We start from the raw sequence: 22,862 nt of genomic DNA on the forward strand, positions 1-22,862 counted from the left end.
GGCCCAGAGCCCTGTATAAAGATGGCTATATGTAGAACTTCATTAGGCATTTAATCGATGCCAAATGCTTCATGTACTTATTGCTTTGGAGATCCCCAGACTGTATCAACTTTTTACATTGGTCCATCATATCCAGAACAACTCATGTGAACAGTATGAATTGTACAGCGATTTTCAGTTGTTTATAACCTCATCAGTGTAGGTATGCCTTCTTTTTGATGGATCACCTTTCATGTATTTGGTTATATTGACGGTCTCTCTTCTTGATACAGTTAAAAAGTGTTGAAAACCATGTTTTCTTCTGGGTTGTGTTCAGTAGGCTCGAAACAGGATAAAACGTTTTGGAATAGAGTGAAGGTACTACCTGAACTTGTCCAGTAAGAGCACAGGTTTTACTTCTCTGTTGCATGCATATTGATTTTAAAACCTTGTGTGCTCTACTGAACATGACCCTGTACTGCTGAACTGGGAGTAGCCTGGTTTCCTACCTCTTCCTGCATTCAACAACGTCACATTGCTTTGTTTGGCAAGATAATATTCCAAGATAACCGGGTTGGCTAAAGCAGAAACAGACTGGAATCCAGGCTAAACTGAAAGTGCTGTGGCACCTAACACACTGGATACCAGGCTAAACTGAAAGTGCTGTGGCACCTAACACACTGGAATCCAGGCTAAACTGAAAGTGCTGTGGCACCTAACACACTGGAATCCAGGCTAAACTGAAAGTGCTGTGGCACCTAACACACTGGATACCAGGCTAAACTGAAAGTGACGTGGCACCTAAATCGGCCAGTGTATTTCTAGTATGTATTTAGTCATTGTGTTGTCTGAAATACCAGTCGTATCTCTCCCCTTGTAGCCGGCTGAATCTTCCATCGCAGCCAAAGGAAAGAGAGTGAGTCCAAGTGACACTGTCCTCAGATGGTGCCTGGCGGTAAAGCAAATGCATCCTGACTAACCAGGGGCGTTCGCCGATTCTGTTGCAAAACATTTCAGAAACAAAAGCAAAAGGAATTAAATGGGGAAGGTCATAACTTAATTTGTACAATAGAAACTCTCGTTTTGCAACTGTTTGGACTAATGATTCCACCCCAGCTGTCTGACAGTGAAGAGGATGCCCTAGACTGTTACCATGGTTCCTCCAGTCTTTGAATACAATTATATTTACACTTTACCGGTTGTACATGCTGTTGGTCCTTTTGACGGTAAGAGGTGGAGCTAAATCCACAGGAAAGTGTTCTTTACCTGACTTTTTGTGGTGCCGGTTGGTTCTGTCGTTTGTATTTTCAAAGTGATGCAAAAATAAGTAAACAGTAACCGAGTGTAGTCGACCGAATAACGTTTCCTCGCAATCAGCTGGAAGTGTTTGCCATTCGGTTAGGCTCGGACATAGTGTGTAAATATTTTGTCACGTGCGAATTGCATCAGTATTGAAAATGCAAACGATATGACCTTACAGACCAGCATACTGAAGTTCGGGTTGATAACACTGCACTGGATATTTTCTCTCACATTCCTACTTGAAAAGGGACCATGAAGGTCTACCTGAGCATGGAGCTGTGCAGATCAACTGATCTATACACTTATTTAACTTCCGAACAATAGAGCAGAAACCGATTAGTGATTCGGGACAGCGACTACCTCAGGGTCATGTTCATTAGGCACCAAGCGGAAGAAAATGCACTGAAACGGGGACAGACTAACTGGACATGTCCAATTGGTCATTCTCATATTTGTTTTCCGTTTTAAAACCTTGTGTGCCCTAATGAACACGGCCCAGGCCAACTCCCAGTGTGCGAGTAAACAGGATGAGCAGAGTCGGGGACTCATTGGCGAGAACAGTGCAACCACTGTCTGTGGGGCCTTGCTAGTTCCTTCAGCCAATACAGGAGACGATTGATTTATATTGAGGGAAGGGAAATGGGTGGACACCTGCTACCCTCAAACAGTGCCACATTCTAGGCAAATTACTTTCTTATCGTGACGAACTGACAGGATCATGTCAAAGTTGAGACCAAAACTCCAAATGGTGCCTTTTGGAAGAGGAGATTCTCTTAAGTCGTTGTTACAAAACATAATCAGTGTGATGGTAAACATTGCATTTACTATTAAACTGCTATTCATCAATGTAATGTTGTCGAGTGATCATTGCTGCCCAACCAGTAGGTGTCAGTCACGCTGCGGTTAGCTGTCTAGTACACCTGTAAACCAACGAAGAAGAAACGTGTCTGTCCCACTAGACCTCTGCAAGGTGTCTGAACCACCGCTGTCGAGCCAAGACATCCCCTGCCTAGCCCTGGATTAATTTCTCCCACCTTTTAGCAGCCCCTTTTCTCAACCATGGCGACGAGTGCGAAGCGAAAACAAGAAGAGACGCATCTTAAGATGCTCCGGGAAATGACTAGCCAGCCCCAGAATAGGAAGTGCTTTGATTGCGACCAGCGCGGCCCGACTTATGCCAACATGACAGTGGGTTCCTTCGTCTGTACCACCTGTTCTGGCATCCTGTAAGTACTATGTTGACCATTGTTATGCATTTATGTGGGGTTGATTTTTAAAACAAGCTAAAGTCGTTCTTTATGGTGTATTTTAGTGGTTTAGTTAATATTACTTATCAAGCTCCCCAACACCGCATGTAATGCTATCCAACGTTAGCGAAAGACTAGTATTGATTTGGCAGGGTCGCAAAGCCTGTACTTTGATGTAAGGAGAGGTTTCAATTCCCAATCTTTAAAAGTTAAACTAAAGTATTGTTTGTGCCGAAAATAGTTGTCTCAAGGTTAGTGTGTGTGGTTGCTGATAAAAGGCGTATTTGCCCAGTGTGTCAAAACAGCACGTCACTGGACCACCGGCGAAACTCTTGCCCAACCTCGGCTCTTTCCCAATCCAAGTTTATCTATACCATAAACGTAGTTTGGGACATCCGTTGCGCACTCCTATAGGTGTATATAGTATTGGCCTAGGCAGAAATGGTCGCATTTGTTGCTTGCCAAACACTTATAAAATACCTGAAGTGGGTCAAGTATTTCAAATGCATATGATTTAGAGACCACAATAGGAAGGGACTACTGACAAAAGCACAACTGATGATAAAACGGATGATCTCACTCTATATGTGAAGGATAAGCACATTAAAGCATTTTGTGAGTGTATAGTCATGTTGTGCCTGGTCATTGTAAAATTATTGACACAGAATGCATACTCACCAATTGTTCCTCTCTGCTATCGTTACACCCCCCCCCCCCCCCCCCCATACACACTCTAGACGAGGCCTGAATCCCCCCCACAGAGTGAAGTCCATCTCTATGACCACCTTCACACTACAGGAAATTGAATTCTTACAGAAACACACCAATGAGGTACTGACATTAATTCATGTAATGTACTATGAAATGTGTTCTTCAATCCTAGTCCTGGGGATCCGAGGGGAATGCAGCCTTTTATTCCAGCCTAGCACTAACGCATCGGATTCATTCAAAGGCATTGATGATTAGCTTAGTCAGATGTGCTAGTATTGAGAATAAAATCCTACTGACCCTGTGGGTCTCCAGGACCTGTATTGAAGAACAATGGATTATTGCCTTTGTGCATGTCTGCCATCTGAGTTTTTCTGTCTCAAGGGAGTTTGTCATTTCTCTCCCCCTTCCCCACACACTTTCTATCTAGGTTTGTAAATACATCTGGTTGGGGCTGTACGATGACAAGACATTGGTTGTTCCAGACTTCCGTGAACCACAGAAAGTAAAAGAATTCCTCCAGGAAAAATATGAGAAGAAAAGATGGTGAGGAGCTTCACTCTTTTACTTTCTATCGTGTTAACGGAATATCTCAAAAAGTAGAGATCCTCCACTCTCTATTGTGATATATTCAGGGGTGGAATTGGAGGAAAAATCACTCTCTAGAGAACTGCCAATATAAAATCCTATGAATTCATGAACCCAGTTTTACATGTAAAAATTCTTACACCTTTGGAACTCAGTTCCAGCAATTCCCTGGATGTATTTGTCTTTATGCTTCTGTGAATACAGGTACGTCCCTCCAGACCAGGCGAGGACGGTAGCCATGGCCCAGGCCTCCAAGTCGGGCTCCTCAGCCAGCAGCACAGCCAGCACCCCGGAGGTCCAGCCCCTGAAAACCCTGCAGCTCAACAAGACCCCCCTAACACGTCAGGTATTGCTTCTACCTGCTTTCTTAACATATGGCATGATACATTTCAGGCTGATGTGCTTTTGAGTCATTTCCAAACAAATGATGAAATACATTTTAGGCTGATGCCCTTTTATCCATTTTCATAACTTGGTCTAGTCATATAAGTCAATGGGTGCAACCCAAAATGGCCCCAGTTATTTTAATTTGAAACATGTCATCATTGAGTATACAGTTGCCATGGCGCCCTAGCAGCAGCCTAAGCCGAGAGCTCCTGTAGATTTTGTAAATATTTGTGTAATTTGTATGGTATTTTTACCTACAATCCTTTTTGTTTTAAGAATGAACCATTAATATAGCTAGCTATTAATATAATCAGAATCCACCACAACATTAAGACTGAAGCTGACTGAAGCTGTTTAAAGAGCTAGCTAATGTTAAAGTTAGCTGGCTAGCTGTTTTGATTCAAATGCCAGCTAGTGTCTGGAGGGTGAGGATGGAGAGAAGCCGAAAGCAAGACTGCAGTGATGAGGCTCGTAGGGAGGACGAAGTTACAAGGCTGCTATTTAATTATTATTGAAATGTGGTGTCCTTTCTGGTGCCACGTGACTGCCATAGCATTATCCAAGTGGGTGCTTAATTTTGGTAGCTAGCTACTTACCTTCTACGGAGTCCATGGACAACAGTGGCTTAGCTCAGACTTCATCTGACTGAGTTCTACTACGGAAAAGTCAGAGACGGTGAGACACCTTGATGACATCACACTTCCTGCCTGCCTCTGGACTGTCTCTCCCTGCTTGACCCCCTTCCTCAGATGACCACTCAAGCCATGAACTTTGAACTTTCTAATGGCTGTCCATTTCATAACGTTGTGATGTTGTTTTTCTAAATTACCTGTCTTTTTTATGTGCTTTGAAGTGCAGGCACTTTAAGATTCTTTGAAAAGCGCTATATACGTTGATATATTGTTAATTATTCCTCATGGTCTCTCTCTCTCCCTCCGCCAGTCCCCGATGGTGGTTCGTTCCCTGGCCCATCCCATAGTTCAGGAGAAGAAGTTTGACCTCCTTACAGACCTGGGTGGAGACATCTTTGCCGCTCTGCCCTCTCAGGCTGCCAGCAATGCCAATTTTGCCAACTTTGCGAATTTCCCCAGCCAATCAGGTAATGAGCCAATCAGGTTTCCCTAGCCAACCAGGTTCCCAAGACAATCTAGTAATGAGTGAGAGTGGTCCTCGCTCAAACTCCCAGGGGCAAATCCTAACTTCCATTTAGGTTGAACTTTCACTTAGTCATGTGTGGATGTTAATGGGAGACTAAGTGAAAATTGTATTTAAAGCAGCAATCAGCAGTGGAAACAATAAGACTATTGTTTGGCTATAAAGCTGATGGATGGGGCTGGAGAAATGGAACCACTCTCAAATTCATAGACCACTATGGATGCAAGGACTGACCATCCATGATATCAGAAAGATAGTTCTAACCATGTTTAGAGGATTTTTAGTGTTTGTTTACATTTACTTTGTTTACAAACATTGGAGTAAAACAAGCTTATATTTTGGGTTCTGACGGGGTACAACAGTTACTGTTTGAACTAAGCTCACGAGGCATTTATAAGTTATATTCTTCAAGAATCAATGGGTACATTTAATAAATTCATTAGTCCAAAAATGTATGTAGCAACTGCAGATTGACATTTTTAAGTTGGATTTAGACATCGTCCAATATTGAGTAGATTTGAATGATTTGTCTTCAAGGAGTCAAAATGAAATAAATCTCGAGTTCATGCAAATGAGTTAAGAAGAGTAGTGTAGTAAAACAGTGAATGTGCCTAAGCAGGTACACAAGTCATTATAATGTTGTTTGTATGTTAAATCATTGTCATTTACTGCTCCTCCCATTCCTCACATTGTCAGGGTTTTACCGTCACACCATTCCTCATTCCTCACATTGCCAGGGTTTTGTGTTTCCTCCTCTGTGGTTTGCAGTGACTAAGGTTAACTCAAAAGCTGACTTTGCCAACTTTGAGATGTTTGGCAACTCTGGAGTACCTCCGCATTTCAGGACCTCACCCCCCTCTCAGTCGTTTGCGTCAGGTACCGCCGGGTCCCATTCTCATACATACCCTCTCATTTACATAATTTAATTGCCACAGTGAATTATTGAAATGTTTGTTTGTATCAATTAATCCCATAAGGGATGGGTTGCTTATTGGCGGTTTGACACGAAAATGAAATGTCATTTCATTCATTATCTCTGTTCCAAGCCCAACAGGGGAACAGGTTAGCTTGTTTTTATCATACCATGTGTGCCTCTTTCTTTAGTGTGTTTGTGTCCATGTCCTTTCTCCTGTGTGTGAATGTGTGTATATTGACCCCTGTGTATATCTCTCTCGCTCTCTGTAGGGCGAGGTGTCCCAGTGCCGTCAGCGGCTGGTGCTGTACCAGCCCAGTCCCAGCTGGGCACCTCGGCAGAGGACCGCTACGCTGCCCTGGCTGAGCTGGACAACGAGCTGAGCTCCTCTGCCCCCACAGGGAGTAGTGTCCAGGGGTGAGAGAAAGACACCACTCCAAAACTTGGCACACATTTTTAGCCTTTGCATTTAGATCTCCTCAAAAAAACAAAAAAAACAATTGTGGTTCAATGAGCTAAGAAATGTATTCATGTTTTGTATTTAAGTGAATCTAGGAATTTGTTTGGAGCTGTGTTGGGAACCTCGCCTGCCCAGACTCAGCCAGTCTTACCCAACATGCAGCAAGGTTTTGGAGGTGAGTGGATTGTTACACCTACAGTATTTTCTGAAATGGTTGACTCTCAAACATAATGAAAGCATGATGTCATTTCCTGTTGTTTCAGCCGTCTCGTCCAATAACCCATTTGTTGCTGCTGCTGTTGCCCCGGATATGGCCACCAACCCCTTCCAGACCAATGGTATAGCACTGGCCGCAGGTGTGTTTGTGTGAGCACATGAAAGTGCATACATACATATCAAGTGTGTGTGTTTGGGCCTCAGCCAGTTGTCTCTCTTTGTATGAAATTGCATTGTTTGATATCAGTAGATCCTGTACATTGAAAGGTTCGTTTGTGTTTGCCACTGTGTTCATGTTACTCACTCCGCCCCCTCCCATCTCTCTGTATCGTAGCCTCGTTTGGCACAGGCTCTATGAGTATGCCTGCTGGCTTTGGGAATGCCTCTTCTTACTGCCTCCCGACCAGTTTTAGTGGGACCTTCCAGCAGCCCTTCCCTGGCCAGGCCCCCTGCCCTTACCCCCAGCCGGGGGCCTACCAAACCCAACAACCTAATGGTAAGTAGTGTAGTTTCAATCACAATATAGTTTGGCCATAACATTAAAGTGGTGATTTCCCCAAAAAAATTGTGCTGTGACTTTTCTTGTGACCCTACACTATAAACAAAGAGCATGTTTCTGGCTAGTATCCACTCTGCAACTAAATAGCCATCATTCCACTATTTGGGAACCTAATTGGTAAAGAGAGCATTAAGCCTTAATCAGTTTTTTTTTCTCTGCATTGACAGGCCCTGGTGGATATACAGTCTATGGACAGACCAAGCCCTCCATGACCCCCTTTGGGCAGCTCATGGCTGGTCCTGGGATGACCAATAACCCATTCATGGGGAGTATTTAATAGTGTGTATGTTTCCAGATCATGTCGAAGAACATTTTGTGGTCTTTGATTGTAATACAAGTGTGAAACACTTTGTGCCTGACTTTGACCAACAAAATACAAGTCCGAACGCGTACAATTATTTACACACATACAACTTCTGCATGGGTCCAATGTAAATGTGTGCGCCCTCTCTCTCTCTGCTAACTTCATGGATGAACGTTTGGCAGTCATGCTGATGGTCATGTATTTTACAATATTGATTAACCCGTTGTCTCCAACCAGGCGGGAGCCCCGGCCGGATCCTACCCCTCTGGAAGCTCCAACACCAACCCCTTCCTGTAGCGCGCCTCCCTCCCTGTCATCACCACCAGAGGGCAGCATACAGCACCTATTCAATGTACCGGCTCAGTCACACCTTGTGACTTGACAGTACATTTCTGAAACTCTGAAATCAAGATTTTCTTAACTATGTTTACGACACTATGAAGGACTATGGGATCGGGGACTGCCCTGGAACGATGCCCTGGGACTTATACGGTCTCTATACATATTTTGTAGTTTATGTTTGACAGTATTATTGTGCATGTCGGCATTTGTATTCACGTTTAAAATAAATGTTATGTATAATTAGGACTTGACGTGGGCGGAGGACATTGCTGGTGTCACTACAATGTTTCTACCAGTGTGTTTATATGATAACTAACATGGTTGTATACAACATGTCTAGGAGGGAACTGAGGTGACACAGATTTTCTCATCGGGAACGATGACGATTAGATGTTGGTGAAGAATCAGGCTGGTGAACAAGGTGTCACCGGAGGCCATATTCCGTATCATTTAATGAATTCCGTGTTAAAGAAACAATGTATTGTGGTTTCAATTGGCATGACGCCACTGCCTGCATTTACGGTGTCCGGGACTGTTATTTGGTGCATGATTAATACCACTATTACTTGGGGTGCCACCTGGGGTACCCTGTTCAACAGGGTACAAGATTGTGTAGCAGGACCCCCCCCCCCCCCTCTCCAATCCTAGATTTGACCCAATCAAATACATTTTAAGAAAGTTAAAGCTCATTTACTGCATTTATACAATTTATAATTTCTAAAATGCTATTTGAAGAACAGCAAAAACAAGCTTAAATGACCCCAGCCATTATCACATTGGTTGCTGTTGCTCCATTCACCTCAGTCGGCCTACAAACACAGCCTATTAGCTATACGATTAGCCGCTACACATTAACTCACATTAACTCGGCACCGGGATTACAAACTAGAAATTAATACGTACAGAGGGATCTGTTAACAGAAAAGGTTTTTTAGTAAGAAAAGGTAAACAACTACATTTGCTTTACATACATATTCTTGTTGTTGCAGTTTTAAAGCTAAATTCCTGCAATTCTACATGTTTTGTCATGACTTATGCTGTGTTAATAGGACATGTGCTCAGTTGTTAATTCAACCATGATTACTACAAGTTTAGATAGTCTAGCCAGCTAACTAGACCCATTTACCAGTACCCCCAAAAATTTAGTGATTGTCAGTGAGTGACATGTAACAAGAGGAAAACTGCTGATGCACAACCAAGTTTTTAAATTGCACCGTGTGTATTTTACTATCTCAACAGTAAGTCGAGACCCCAAGTCGGTTCGTAATTTTTTTATTTTTATAAATCTTTTATTTTTTTAATTGTAAAGAATGACCGAGGTCCGGACTATTATACCTCAGTGACCGGACCTTGGTGTCTTCATATGTAGCTACGGCCCTGCGCATGTGTGTGTAAAAACACATGACAAGTTTGTATTTATTTGGAGAGATGGTTAACTTGTGCCCCCCCCCCCCCGAATCACTTTTAATTAATGCAATTGTGTTACTCGCCGTTACAGTAATACGTCAATGTGTACATATATAAATATATGTATAAATATATTAAAGATTTTTAACTGCAGTTTGCACTTGATTCTCTTTTTTCATTTAGAATTTGAGGTTAAAATCTACAGTGAACAAAAATATAAATGCAACATGTAAAGTGTTGGTACAATGTTTCATGAGCTAAAATAAAATATCCCAGTAATGTTCCATATGCACAAAAAGATTATTTCTCTAATATTTCTTATTTCTCACAAATTTGTTCACATCCTTGTTAGTGAGCATTTCTCCTTTGCCAATAAAATCCATCCACCTGAAAGGTGTGGCATAGAATCAAGAATCTGATTAAACAGCATGATCATTACACAAGTGCACCTTGTGCTGGGGTCAAAAGGCCACTAAAATATGACGTTTTGTCACACAACACAATACCACAGATGTCTCAAGTTTTAAGGGGGTGCAATTCACATGCGGACTGCAGGAATGTCAACCAGAGCTGCTGCCAGAGAATTTAATGTTCCTTTCTCTACCATAAGTTGCCTCAAATGTCATTTTAGAGAATTGGCAGTATGTAGAACCGGCCTCATAACCACAGACCACGTGTATGGTTTGCTGATGTCAACATTGTGAACAGAGTACCCCATGGTGGGGTTGTGGAATGGCCAGGCATAAACTATGGACAACGAACACAATTGCATTTTATCTATTGCAATTTGAATGCACAGAGATACCATGATGAGATCCTGAGGCCCATTGTCGTGCCTTTCCTCCGCTGCCGTCACCTCGTGTTTCAGCATGATAATGCACGGTCCCATGTCGCAAGGATCTGTCTGTGCACAATTCATGGAAGCTGAAAATGTCCCTGTTCTTCCATGGCCTTCATACTCACCAGACATGTCACCGATTGAGCATGTTTGGGATGCTCTAGAGTCTAGATCGACGTGTACAACAGTGTGTTCAGGTTCCTGCCAATATTCAACAACTTTGCACAGCCATTGACGAGGAGTGGGACAACATTACACAGGCCACAATCAACAGCCTGATCAACTCTATGATGGTCACACCAGATACTGACTGGTTTTCTGATCCACACCCCTTTTTTCTCTGTATTTCCAGTCATATGAAATCCAAAGATTGGGGCCTAATGAATTTATTTCAATTGACTGATTTCCTTATATGATCTGTAATTCAGTAACATTTTGTTCACTATAGCTCTTTACGAGGAAATGTTTTCATTGACTCAAGTATCAGGAAAACGTAGCTATTCATTTATACACAGCTACAAAAGTGACTTCAAACCAAAGAGGAAGTTGTAATTTTGTATTTGTTACATTCTAGCACGTTGCGGCAGGAAGGAATGTTGCAGCAGGAGGAATTTCGTTACATTCTAGCATGTTGCGGCAGGAAGGAATGTTGCAGCAGGAGAGGTTTCGTTACATTCTATCATGTTGCGGCAGGAAGGAATATTGCAGGAATTTCGTTACATTCTAGCATGTTGCGGCAGGAAGGAATATTGCAGCAGGAGAGGTTTCGTTACATTCTAGCATGTTGCGGCAGGAAGGAATGTTGCAGCAGGAGGAATTTCGTTACATTCTAGCACGTTGCGGCAGGAAGGAATATTGCAGCAGGAGGAATTTCATTACATTCTAGCATGTTGCGGCAGGAAGGAATGTTGCAGCAGGAGAGGTTTCGTTACATTCTAGCATGTTGCGGCAGGAAGGAATATTGCAGGAATTTCGTTACATTCTAGCATGTTGCGGCAGGAAGGAATATTGCAGCAGGAGAGGTTTCGTTACATTCTAGCACGCTGGAAGTAAACTGAACGAACCCGTTCGTTGCCGTGGCAACCACAAACCAAGCGTCCAAAATGTCGACTTTGCTGGGGAAAAGTTTATTTGAAGTCAGTGGTCAAGGTCCTGCACCCAATAAAGACTTCTTCCAATTTTCTGTTACCAAGGCAGAGGTAAATCTTTTCGTGTTATGTCCTCTCTAAAATGTAAAGTATTTAATCATTTTTTTCTTAAGACATTTCTAAGCTAACGTTAGCCATTTAACTCTGACGCTACAGTAATATTTCACTCTTAGTTTAAGCCAACGCCTTAGCTAGCTATAATAACGTACATGTCAGTAACGTTAACGTTAGACACATAACAATATAATCTAGTAGTAGCTTGCTCGGCTAACTAACAAATAAAGGCTATGCCAGAAAGCTGGCAACAAATAGTTCAAATAAATAGCATTAGTAACAAATAGTCAGCAAAGCCATTTACCTAGCTACATTAAATACTGTAATACCATTTGCTCTGCAATACTCATAGGCCTATATTTTTCAGGTTATTTGGAGATGGTGGAAGATTTCTTTGAGAAGTGATGGTAGGAACACAAAGCCAGGAGAACTGAGGGAGTCTCACAATGACTACTTGGATGACAGCCTGCTTCAGAGTAAGGTGCCCAGTGTAGACTAGCCCTCAGCCCACCTGCTCAACTTACAGCCCACCTGCTCAACTTACAGCCCACCTGCTCACTAATAGCAAGATAGATAATAGTGTAAATGCCCAAAATAACCAACCCTATGCCCTCGAGTGAAGCGAATGACCATGCTAAAAATGACTGCTTTGATTGTAACCCAATCAATTATACTATTCCAGGCGGCTAAGTCGGCAGTTCCCATGATTTAGGTTCACAGGTGTGTCAGAAGGGTAGTTTCCAGGAGGGCAGATGTCGTAGAGGCAATGGCCTAGACCAGGGCTCTCCAACCCTGTTCCTGGAGAGATAACCTTTCTGTAGGTTTTAACTCCAACCCTGACACTGGAGAGCTACTGTCCTGTAGGTTTTAACTCCAACCCTGACACTGGAGAGCTACTGTCCTGTAGATTTTAACTCCAACCCTGACACTGGAGAGCTACTGTCCTGTAGGTTTTTAACTCCAACCCTGACACTGGAGAGCTACTGTCCTGTAGGTTTTTAACTCCAACCCTGACACTGGAGAGCTACTGTCCTGTAGGTTTTAACTCCAACCCTGACACTGTAGAGCTACTGTCCTGTAGGTTTTAACTCCAACCCTGTTCCTGGAGAGCTACGGTCCTGTAGGTTAACTCCAACCCTGTTCCTGGAGAGCTACCTTCCTGTAGGTTTTAACTCCTACCCTAGTCTAACACACCTGATTCTAATAATTATCTGGCTGATAAGAACCAGGTTAGATACAACTAGGGTTGGAGTGAAAATCTACAGGAGGGTAGCTCTCCAGGAACAGGATTGGAGACCCTTGGTGTAGAGATTGTTTCCATTCACAGGTGTTGCATTTTTTTAAGCATCTTTTACTAGAAAACTTTTGAAATCGCCTAGTTGCTAGGTCAGAGAGATGGGGAGAATCTCAAAACCCATTGGAGATGGTCAGAGGGGAAGGACCTCTGACTTTCTCATCCAATGGGGTTTGAGAAGGAGAGGGGGCGCGAGGAGTCAAGGAAATGCAATTGAGATTCTCCTATGGTCTAATGCCCTTGTAACGGACTTTGGCTAGGTTGGGCACAGCACAAAAAAAGTTAAGCAACGTCCCCGTTGGTGGGCATGAGGCTAAGTGTTGACAGGTGCTGTCTGTGTAATCAAGTAGAGGCTGCTGAGGGGAGGACGGCTCATAATAATGGCTGGAATGGAGTCAGTGGAATGGTATCAAACACATCAACGTGGTTTCCATGTGGTTGATACCATTCCATTGACTCCATTCCAGATATTATTATGAGCCGTCCTCACCTCAGCAGCCTCCACTGGTGTGATGGTTTCCTAGGTCAGGTGAGTGTGGTGTTTGGCCCACGGATCCTTCAGTACAGCCAGGCACTATGTCAAGGCCACTATGACTACCTGGAGCGTCTGCCCGACCCCCTGCTTCTCCACATCCTGACCCATCTGGAACTGGAGGACGTGGCACGGCTTGGACACACCTCACACAGGTTCAGGAAGGTGAATGGACCCACTCTGTCTGTGTGAGACTCGGTGCATGCATGTAGACAGTATTTCTGCCTATTTTTTCAATATATATTTTTTACCTTTATCTAGGCAAGTCAGTTAAGAACAAATTCTTATTTACAATGACGGCCTACCCTGGGCAAACTCTCCCCTAATCCTGACAACGCTGGGCCAATTGTGCACCCCCCTATGTGACCCCCGATCACGGTCGATTATGATACAGCCCGAGATCAAACCCTGTGATGTAGACTAAATACTGCCTATGGTGTAGACTGTATAATGCCTATGGTGTAGACTGTATACTGCCTATGATGTAGACTGTATACTGCCTATGATGTAGACTGTATGTGAATCCTTTTGTAACTACATAGGTATATCTGACTGTAATTACGTGTTTTCCATTTTCATATTTCTATTTTCTGTTGGTTTATTTTCTGTAGTAAATCTGTTGTTTTTGTTTGTGGTTTAAACCCCTGGTGAGTTAACTGACGGAATGATTGACCGCAAACTCTGGTCTAGGTCCCTAACCACTGTTCCTTGTGTGTCTGTCAGCTGTGTCGCTCGGAGGAGTTCTGGGAGCAAGCGGTGCGCGGCCACTGCGGCGCCGTGTCGGCCGAGGTGGAGGCCCTGGCCCTGGAGCTGGGCTGGAAGAGCGTCTTCTTCACCAGCAAGTTGCAGCTGCAGAAACAGATCAGCCGCAGGAGGAAGAGGAGCCAGAAGCTACTCTGTACAGACCCGGAGCGCTATGATGTAGACACAATGGTGGAGCGCAGTGAGGACCCAGAGAGCCACGCTGCAGATATAGAGCCAAGTTCTGAGTCGGACCCTGGGCCGGAGCAGCTCTGTACAGACATGCAGCGCTGTGGGGTGATTGCGGGTCAGGGTCATGGTGTGGCACAGGGGGACTGGAGCTCTGATTCAGGGAGCTCACTGAAATGACTTTTGTTTTATCTTTACACTCTAAATAGGATCCTTGAGGTTTCCATGCTGAGGAATAGAGGACGGCTTGATTTCGGGAGGAGACAGTACAAGTCGTTTTTGATACAAATATGATGACTATTGAATGTTTGAATTCATGTTAGTTATGCTTCTTGTCTTTCAAACAATACAGTGGCTGTGTTGTGTTGGAAGACAGTTTCTCTCATAGACAGTTGCCTGGCAGCAAAGGATGTTGTGGCAATGGCTGGAGATGTTAATATGCATTTTTACCTGCTGTTGCGTTGTGTTGTACATGTGCCATAATCTTTTTCCTTATACGATTTAGCACGAGCAGGACAATACCATTCAGTGGAATGATTCAGGGAGGGCACGTTTGGTAAAAATAAAAGGATAAAAACCTGCCAGCTGTGTTCTCATAACATTTTTCTTCCTATTTGCTATGGTTTTGTAAATATATATTATGTATTTTTACAATGTTTAAAATATACAATATTTTAAACCTACAGTATATTCTATATGAAATCCTTATCTCAGCTAAATAACTTGAGTACCAAAGGGTCCAATCATTTTAACATCCTTCTAGTTAATAAATAGGAAAAGTGTTCAGTCTGATCTCCACTCATGGACCTTCACAGTCACTAGCGACAAACCCTCCTGGCGCAGGTCAGATGTTAACACACACACACACTCAGCATAGCACACACACCTAGGAGCACAATAATTTGCTCCACCTACTGTTTAATATAGAATTTTGCCACGCTGAGAGGCAGGTGTTGACTCTCAGAACAGTCTATTCCACTAAACCCACGGATTAGGAGGCAGTCGATAAAGAATCTGTAACTAAATGCATGGCGCTGGTGACACGTGACAGAAAATACAAGGCAACGATATAGAAGATCACAGTTACCTGAAGCAAAGGGCTAGCAGCCACAGTAGAGACACTCATACTGTATATGTTGGCACTATTAACCCCTGTGACCTGCCAGAATCAGCAGAAGCGATGTCCAATGACTCCAACTATGATGTGGCAGTGGAACAGAATACAGGTAAGAAATTGCTATTTTTTTCACCTGTTTTTCCTCCCTGTAATTTTTCTTTAGTCTCAACCTGTGAGTTTGCTCTATCTTTGGGTTTACAGTCATTGTATTGTCATTGACGTCCTCTGTGGTTTATCAAAGTATCAAAAATAATCTCACTCATGCCTTTATGTGGTTTAACCTCACATGTTATTTCTCAGGTTTTTTGTGTGTCTTTCCTCTACTCAGGCCTTTTAAATGCTACAATATCTGGGGATGACATAGGGCTGCTGGACACAGTAAAAGTGTGTGTCCACGGGGGCATCTTCCTGACCACCTTCTTGACCTACCTCATTGTGGTGACAGTGTTCCACACAGCTGAGCTGCGCCGCAACGTCCGCTTCGTTCTGCTGTGCCAGCACTGTGCCTGTGTGACCAGCTTCAACGCGGTGGGCACCATCCTGCACGGCCTCTGCGCCCTCCACGTGCCCATCAACCGCCTGACCTGCTGGGTCCTTTTTGACTTCCAAGTGGCTTTAGGCCGTGGCATGGGCATCACCCTCACACTCATGGCCCTCAACACCTGCCTGTCCATCCTGCGGCCGCTCCACTACCCAGCACTGCTGCGTCGCATTCGGTCTTCCGTCATGGCGCTGGCTTGGTTCATGGCCCTGCTCAACCCGGTTCTGTTCACTGTCCTGGCCTGCGCTCAGTCCTCTTGGGCCTATGTGGTGGAGCTGGACCCCGTGTGCTCCACCACGCTGGAGAGTCCCGCGTCTCGGTTCAGCAGCCTGGCGCTGGTGGTGTTCTTGGTACTGCTCATCATGACCAGCTACGTGCTCATCTACATGGAGGGCTGCCGGGCGGGGCATTTCTCACGCTCCAACAGCAGTGGGCGCCGCACCATCCTGATCCACATGCTACAGATGATCCTGTACCTGCTCCCTCTGGTGCCCATCATCACCAGGTGGAAGCACAATATGGCCGCCACAGTGACCAACTTCGTGGTGTTCCTAGTGGGGCAGGCACTCAGCCCCGTGGTGTACGGCCTGCGTTGCCGGGAACTTCGAGCGCAGCTTCCCTACTTCCTCCCCCGCTGGACAAAAGTTTTCCAGACCTGCAGCGACACCACAGACTGCTCTAGTACAGAGACCCCCACTCAGCCCTGGAACTGCAATGATCTCCAGAACCGCGACTAGTACAGGGAACGTAACCAGCGCAAAGACCACACTCAGCATCGGAACCTGTGCTACAATAGAGACTAAAGCCAGTATGGAGTCTGCTTCATATGAAGGACCTGGAATACACTTAGAGAGCCCAGCAAATACAGAAACCACAGTGTGCACATGGACCAATATAGAGAAGGAAGCCAGTGACGTAACTGAAACTAGTATAGAGACTGAAACCCGTGGACTGACTGAAACTAGTATAGAGACTGAAACCCGTGGACTGACTGAAACTAGTATAGAGACTGAAACCCGTGGACTGACTGAAACTAGTATAGAGACTGAAACCCGTGGACTGACTGAAACTAGTATAGAGACTGAAACCCGTGGACTGACTGAAACTAGTATAGAGACTGAAACCCGTGGACTGACTGAAACTAGTATAGAGACTGAAGCCAGTGGACTGACTGAAACTAGTATAGAGACTGAAGCCAGTGGACTGACTGAAACTAGTATAGAGACTGAAGCCAGTGCACTGACTGAAACTAGTATAGAGACTGAAGCCAGTGGACTGACTGAAACTAGTATAGAGACTGAAACCCGTGGACTGACTGAAACTAGTATAGAGACTGAAGCCAGTGGACTGACTGAAACTAGTATAGGGACTGAAGCCAGTGTACTGACTGAAACTAGTATAGAGACAAGTGAAGTGCAATCGTATGAGGACATTGTATGATGATTACTGAACCTGCGGTAGACAATGGTGGCGATTGAACATGTAAAATTGTCGGGAAAAGAACAGATAAAATGTCAAACACTTGTTGGTTATTGTTTGGTTTTCACTTTAATATTGGTATTGCGTGTTGTCTGATTAGACCTGAGTTCAACTATATCCGTATTCAAGTATATGTTATTTAAATACTCATTTCTGACCACTTTCCAATATTCCACTTCTCTTTGTTAAAATAACTGGTGGAAATGGATAGTAGTGTTAAATGTAGAATATGTAACAATACTGAGCACTTTAACATGTTGACTGATGATATTTTATAATATTTCACCACTACTTTCCCTTAGTCAGACCTCTCCAAAAATCCTCACTAAAAACAAAACAAATGACCCGGAATTGTGCCAATTACAAAAAGTATGAGATCAGGTTTAGCCATCTACTTCAGATATCACAACAGATTTACTAGAACATTCCAAGAATCTTCAAACACTATAAAGTAAACTTAGAAAATCATCAATCAACTGTTGAACAGGAAAAAGGCTTCTATGGCTCTCACATCTCAATTTAATGTTGGAAGACCTATAGTGATCCTATATACACTGCTCCAAAAAAATAAAGGGAACACTTAAACAGCACAATGTTACTCCAAGTCAATCACACTTCTGTGAAATCAAATTGTCCACTTAGGAAGCAACACTGATTGACAAATTTCACATGCTGTTGTGCAAATGGTATAGACAACAGGTGGAAATTATAGGCAATTAGCAAGACACCCCCAATAAAGGAGTGGTTCTGCAGGTGGTGACCACAGACCACTCCTCAGTTCCTATGCTTCCTGGCTGATGTTTTGGTCACTTTTGAATGCTGGCGGTGCTTTCACTCTAGTGGTAGCATGAGACGGAGTCTACAACCCACACAAGTGGCTCAGGTAGTGCAGCTCATCCAGGATGGCACATCAATGCGAGCTGTGGCAAGAAGGTTTGCTGTGCCTGTCAGCGTAGTGTCCAGAGCATGGAGGCGCTACCAGGAGACAGGCCAGTACATCAGGAAACGTGTAGGAGGCCATAGGAGGGCAACAACCCAGCAGCAGGACCGCCACCTCCGCCTTTGTGCAAGGAGGAGCAGGAGGAGCACTGCCTGAGCCCTGCAAAATGACCTCCAGCAGGCCACAAATGTGCATGTGTCTGCTCAAACGGTCAGAAACAGACTCCATGAGGGTGGTATGAGGGCCTGACGTCCACAGGTGGGGGTTGTGCTTACAGCCCAACACAATGCAGGACGTTTGGCATTTGCCAGAGAACACCAAGATTGGCAAATTTGCCACTGGCGCCCTGTGCTCTTCACAGATGAAAGCAGGTTCACACTGAGCACATGTGACAGACGTGACAGAGTCTGGAGACGCCGTGGAGAACGTTCTGCTGCCTGCAATATCCTCCAGCATGACCGATTTGGCGGTGGGTCAGTCATGGTGTGGGGTGGCATTTCTTTGGGGGGCCGCACAGCCCTCCATGTGCTCGACAGAGGTAGCCTGACTGCCATTAGGTACCGAGATGAGATCCTCAGATCCCTTGTGAGACCATATGCTGGTGCGGTTGGCCCTGGGTTCCTCCTAATGCAAGACAATGCTAGACCTCATGTGGCTGGAGTGTGTCAGCAGTTCCTGCAAGAGGAAGGCATTGATGCTATGGACTGGCCCGCCCGTTCCCCAGACCTGAATCCAATTGAGCACATCTGGGACATCATGTCTCGCTCCATCCACCAACGCCACGTTGCACCACAGACTGTCCAAATCAAATCAAATCAAATTTATTTATATAGCCCTTCGTACATCAGCTGATATCTCAAAGTGCTGTACAGAAACCCAGCCTAAAACCCCAAACAGCAAGCAATGCAGGTGTAGAAGCACGGTGGCTAGGAAAAACTCCCTAGAAAGGCCAATACCTAGGAAGAAACCTAGAGAGGAACCAGGCTATGTGGGGTGGCCAGTCCTCTTCTGGCTGTGCCGGGTGGAGATTATAACAGAACATGGCCAAGATGTTCAAATGTTCATAAATGACCAGCATGGTCGAATAATAATAAGGCAGAACAGTTGAAACTAGAGCAGCAGCACAGTCAGGTGGAAGTTGAAACTGGAGCAGCAGCATGGCCAGGTGGACTGGGGACAGCAAGGAGTCATCATGTCAGGTAGTCCTGGGGCATGGTCCTAGGGCTCAGGTCGGTTGAAACTGGAACAGCAGCATGGCCAGGTGGACTGGGGACAGCAAGGAGTCATCATGTCAGGTAGTCCTGGGGCATGGTCCTAGGGCTCAGGTCCTCCGAGAGAGAGAAAGAAAGAGAGAAGGAGAGAATTAGAGAACGCACACTTAGATTCACACAGGACACCGAATAGGACAGGAGAAGTACTCCAGATATAACAAACTGACCCCAGCCCCCCGACACATAAACTACTGCAGCATAAATACTGGAGGCTGAGACAGGAGACACGGAGTGTCCAGGAGTTGGCGGATGCTTTAGTCCAGGTCTGGGAGGAGATCCCTCAGGAGACCATCCGCCACCTCATCAGGAGCATGCCCAGGCGTTGTAGGGAGGTCATACAGGCACGTGGAGGCCACACACACTACTGAGCCTCATTTTGACTTGTTTTAAGGACATTACATCAAAGTTGGATCAGCCTGTAGTGTGGTTTTCCACTTTAATTTTGAGTGTGACTCCAAATCCAGACCTCCATGGGTTAATAAATTTGATTTCCATTGATACTTTTTGTGTGATTTTGTTGTCAGCACATTCAACTATGTAAAGAAAAAGTATTTAATAAGAATATTTCATTCATTCAGATCTAGGATGTGTTATTTTAGTGTTCCCTTTATTTTTTTGAGCAGTGTATTTTCTTATTTAACCTTTATTTAACTTGGCAAGTCAGTTAAGAACAAATTTTTACTTACAATGACAGCCTAGGAACAGTGGGTTAACTGCCTTGTTGGGGCAGAATGACAGATTTGATCTAGCAACCTTTTGGTTACTGGCCCAATGCTTTAACCACTAGGCTACCCGCCGCCCCTATAATCCTATAGTGATTCTATAGTGATCATATAGGGATCCTATAATCCTATAGTGATCATACATGGATCCTATAGTGATCCTACAGTAATCCTACAGTGATCCTATAGTGATCCTATAGTGATCCTATAATCCTATAGTGATCCTATAGTGATCCTATAATCCTACAGTGATCCTATAGTGATCCTACAGTGATCCTATAATCCTACAGTGATCCTACAGTGATCCTATAATCCTATAGTGATCCTATAGTAATCCTATAGTGATCCTATAATCCTACAGTGATCCTATAATCCTATAGTGATCCTATAGTGATCCTATAATCCTACAGTGATCCTATAATCCTATAGTGATCATACAGTGATGCTATAGTAATCATATTGTGATCCTACAGGGATCCTATAGTAATCCTATAGTGATCCTATAATGATCATACAGTGATCCTATAATCCTATAGTGATCATACAGTGATCCTATAGTAATCCTATAATTCTACAGTGATCCTATAGTAATCCTATAATTCTACAGTGATCCTATAGTAATCCTATAATCCTACAGTGATCCTATAGTAATCCTATTGTGATCCTACTGTAAGGGTTTTCTTCTGGTGAAAGAGAGGCGGACCAAAATGCAGCGTGGTGGTTATTCATGTTTAATTTATAAAGACACTATACATGAACAGACTAAACAAAATAAGAAAAGTTAAAACCTAAACAGTCCTATATGGTGCAAACACAGAGACAGGAACAATCACCCACAAGCACACAGTGAAACCCAGGCTACCTAAGTATGATTCTCAATCAGAGACAACTAATGACACCTGCCTCTGATTGAGAACCATACTAGGCCGAAACATAGAAATACCCAAATTATAGAAAAACAAACATAGACTGCCCACCCAACTCACGCCCTGACCATACTAAATAAATACAAAACAAAGGAAATAAAGGTCAGAACGTGACACCTACAGTGATCCTATATTGATTTGATTTATTAGGATCTCTTTTAGTCCCCATTTGGACTAATCTTCCAAGAGTCCTTAAACATTCAAATACAATTTATAATACAAACACATTTCCACATATAACACACTATTACAAACATACATAATATACTAACATAATGACCCAATAAATACTCAATCTAAAAAATATTGATTCTTCATCTACTATAGTCCCACAACATTTCTATGTATTATATTTCAATCGTTTAAAAATTATGCTTAAGTTTATTTATATATTGAAAGGTTTATAGTTTGCTCAGTTAATTTATTCAATTTCTTTATTGCTCTAAATCAAAATGTTGTAACGGCGTTCTTCGTTTGTCGAAAGAGAGTCGGACCGAAATGCAGCGTGGTGGTTACTCATGTCTTTAATGAAGAAAAAAGTGACGATACATGAAATAACTAATAAATACGAAAACAACAAACGGAACGTGAAACCTAATTACAGCCTATCTGGTGAAACTACACAGAGACAGGAACAATCACCCACGAAATACAAAGTGAAACTCAGGCTACCTAAATACGGTTCCCAATCAGAGGCAACGAGAATCACCTGACTCCAGATTGAGAACCGCCTCAGGCAGCCAAGCCTAACTAGACACACCCCTAAACATAGCAATCCCAAATCCAAAAAAAAACCAATACGAAACCAAACACATAAACCCATGTCACACCCTGGCCTGACCAAAATATATAACGAAAACACAAAACACTATGACCAAGGCGTGACAAATGTTATTTTGCCTATTTCTCTTTTCTGTCTGGATAACGCATAGATGGTGGACAATCTATTCCTAGTATTTACGGAATGTCTGTCTCTTACCAACTGAATACCATTGTGAATAGAACTTGGCTGTTTTAAATTATGTATATTATGAAATAAAAGAAGCATGTTTTTTTCAATTAACTTATTGATTGATGACCAACCAAGAACATTGCGCATGGCTGCAACAGAAGAACCATATCTCCACCTTAAAACAATCCTTGCTGCTTTGAAGACCATGATAAGCAGTTGTTTAGCTGCACTACCAATAGTTTGGTTTCTGCAGTAATCTACTGTAATCCTTCCACATTTCAAATGAGGTCCTTTATAGCAAAAACACACAGGATAAGACAGCATCGGCATAATTCATCGTTCAGCTTTATCTCCTTTCTCAATCCTAGAACCATAAACCAACCCTCCATATCAACAGGCACATATCAAATCCATCCTATCTTGACAAGATCACAGAGACACACTGACTGGTACACAGACATTGTGGAGCCAAGAGATATGTTTACACATGATGATACTTTGACCTCTCCCCTCTCTGCGGCCCCTGCAACTTAGTCTTGACATAGAACAGA

General features: G+C 43.6%; 3 protein-coding genes across 7 annotated transcripts; all 3 read left to right on the forward strand.

Annotated features, from left to right (window-relative positions):
* Nucleotides 1–2,155: 2,155 nt before the first annotated feature.
* agfg1b (ArfGAP with FG repeats 1b) lies at nt 2,156–9,720 on the forward strand. Of its 4 annotated transcripts, none has more exons than XM_020462821.2 (12): nt 2,159–2,507; nt 3,266–3,359; nt 3,667–3,782; nt 4,029–4,170; nt 5,154–5,310; nt 6,135–6,242; nt 6,552–6,696; nt 6,826–6,914; nt 7,003–7,095; nt 7,290–7,451; nt 7,682–7,797; nt 8,056–9,720. In XM_020462821.2, the coding sequence occupies exons 1-11, from the start codon at nt 2,341–2,343 to the stop codon at nt 7,789–7,791; spliced, it is 1,383 nt and encodes a 460-aa protein (XP_020318410.1). In that variant the 5' UTR covers nt 2,159–2,340; the 3' UTR covers nt 7,792–7,797; nt 8,056–9,720. The 4 variants fall into 4 exon arrangements, with proteins under 4 accessions (XP_020318412.1, XP_020318410.1, XP_020318411.1 ...); XM_020462822.2 differs by having other exon boundaries at nt 7,682–7,793; XM_020462820.2 differs by having other exon boundaries at nt 7,682–7,779.
* Nucleotides 9,721–11,157: 1,437 nt separating this feature from the next.
* On the forward strand, nt 11,158–14,947 carry LOC109871807 (F-box only protein 36). Of its 2 annotated transcripts, XM_031806380.1 has the most exons (4): nt 11,158–11,604; nt 11,975–12,083; nt 13,426–13,598; nt 14,157–14,947. In XM_031806380.1, exons 1-4 carry the CDS (start codon nt 11,509–11,511, stop codon nt 14,541–14,543), a joined length of 765 nt encoding a protein of 254 aa, XP_031662240.1. In that variant the 5' UTR covers nt 11,158–11,508; the 3' UTR covers nt 14,544–14,947. The 2 variants fall into 2 exon arrangements, 1 of the variants encoding a protein (XP_031662240.1); XR_004205705.1 differs by lacking the exons at nt 11,158–11,604; nt 11,975–12,083 and adding an exon at nt 12,804–12,934.
* A 596-nt stretch (nt 14,948–15,543) lies between these two features.
* LOC109871844 (olfactory receptor 1F12) lies at nt 15,544–16,758 on the forward strand. The gene is made up of 2 exons (XM_020462857.1): nt 15,544–15,589; nt 15,809–16,758. Exons 1-2 carry the CDS (start codon nt 15,544–15,546, stop codon nt 16,756–16,758), a joined length of 996 nt encoding a protein of 331 aa, XP_020318446.1.
* The last annotated feature ends 6,104 nt before the right edge of the window (nt 16,759–22,862 follow it).

Source organism: Oncorhynchus kisutch, linkage group LG27 (assembly GCF_002021735.2).
Source record: "Oncorhynchus kisutch isolate 150728-3 linkage group LG27, Okis_V2, whole genome shotgun sequence".
Taxonomy (NCBI): Eukaryota; Metazoa; Chordata; class Actinopteri; order Salmoniformes; family Salmonidae; genus Oncorhynchus; species Oncorhynchus kisutch.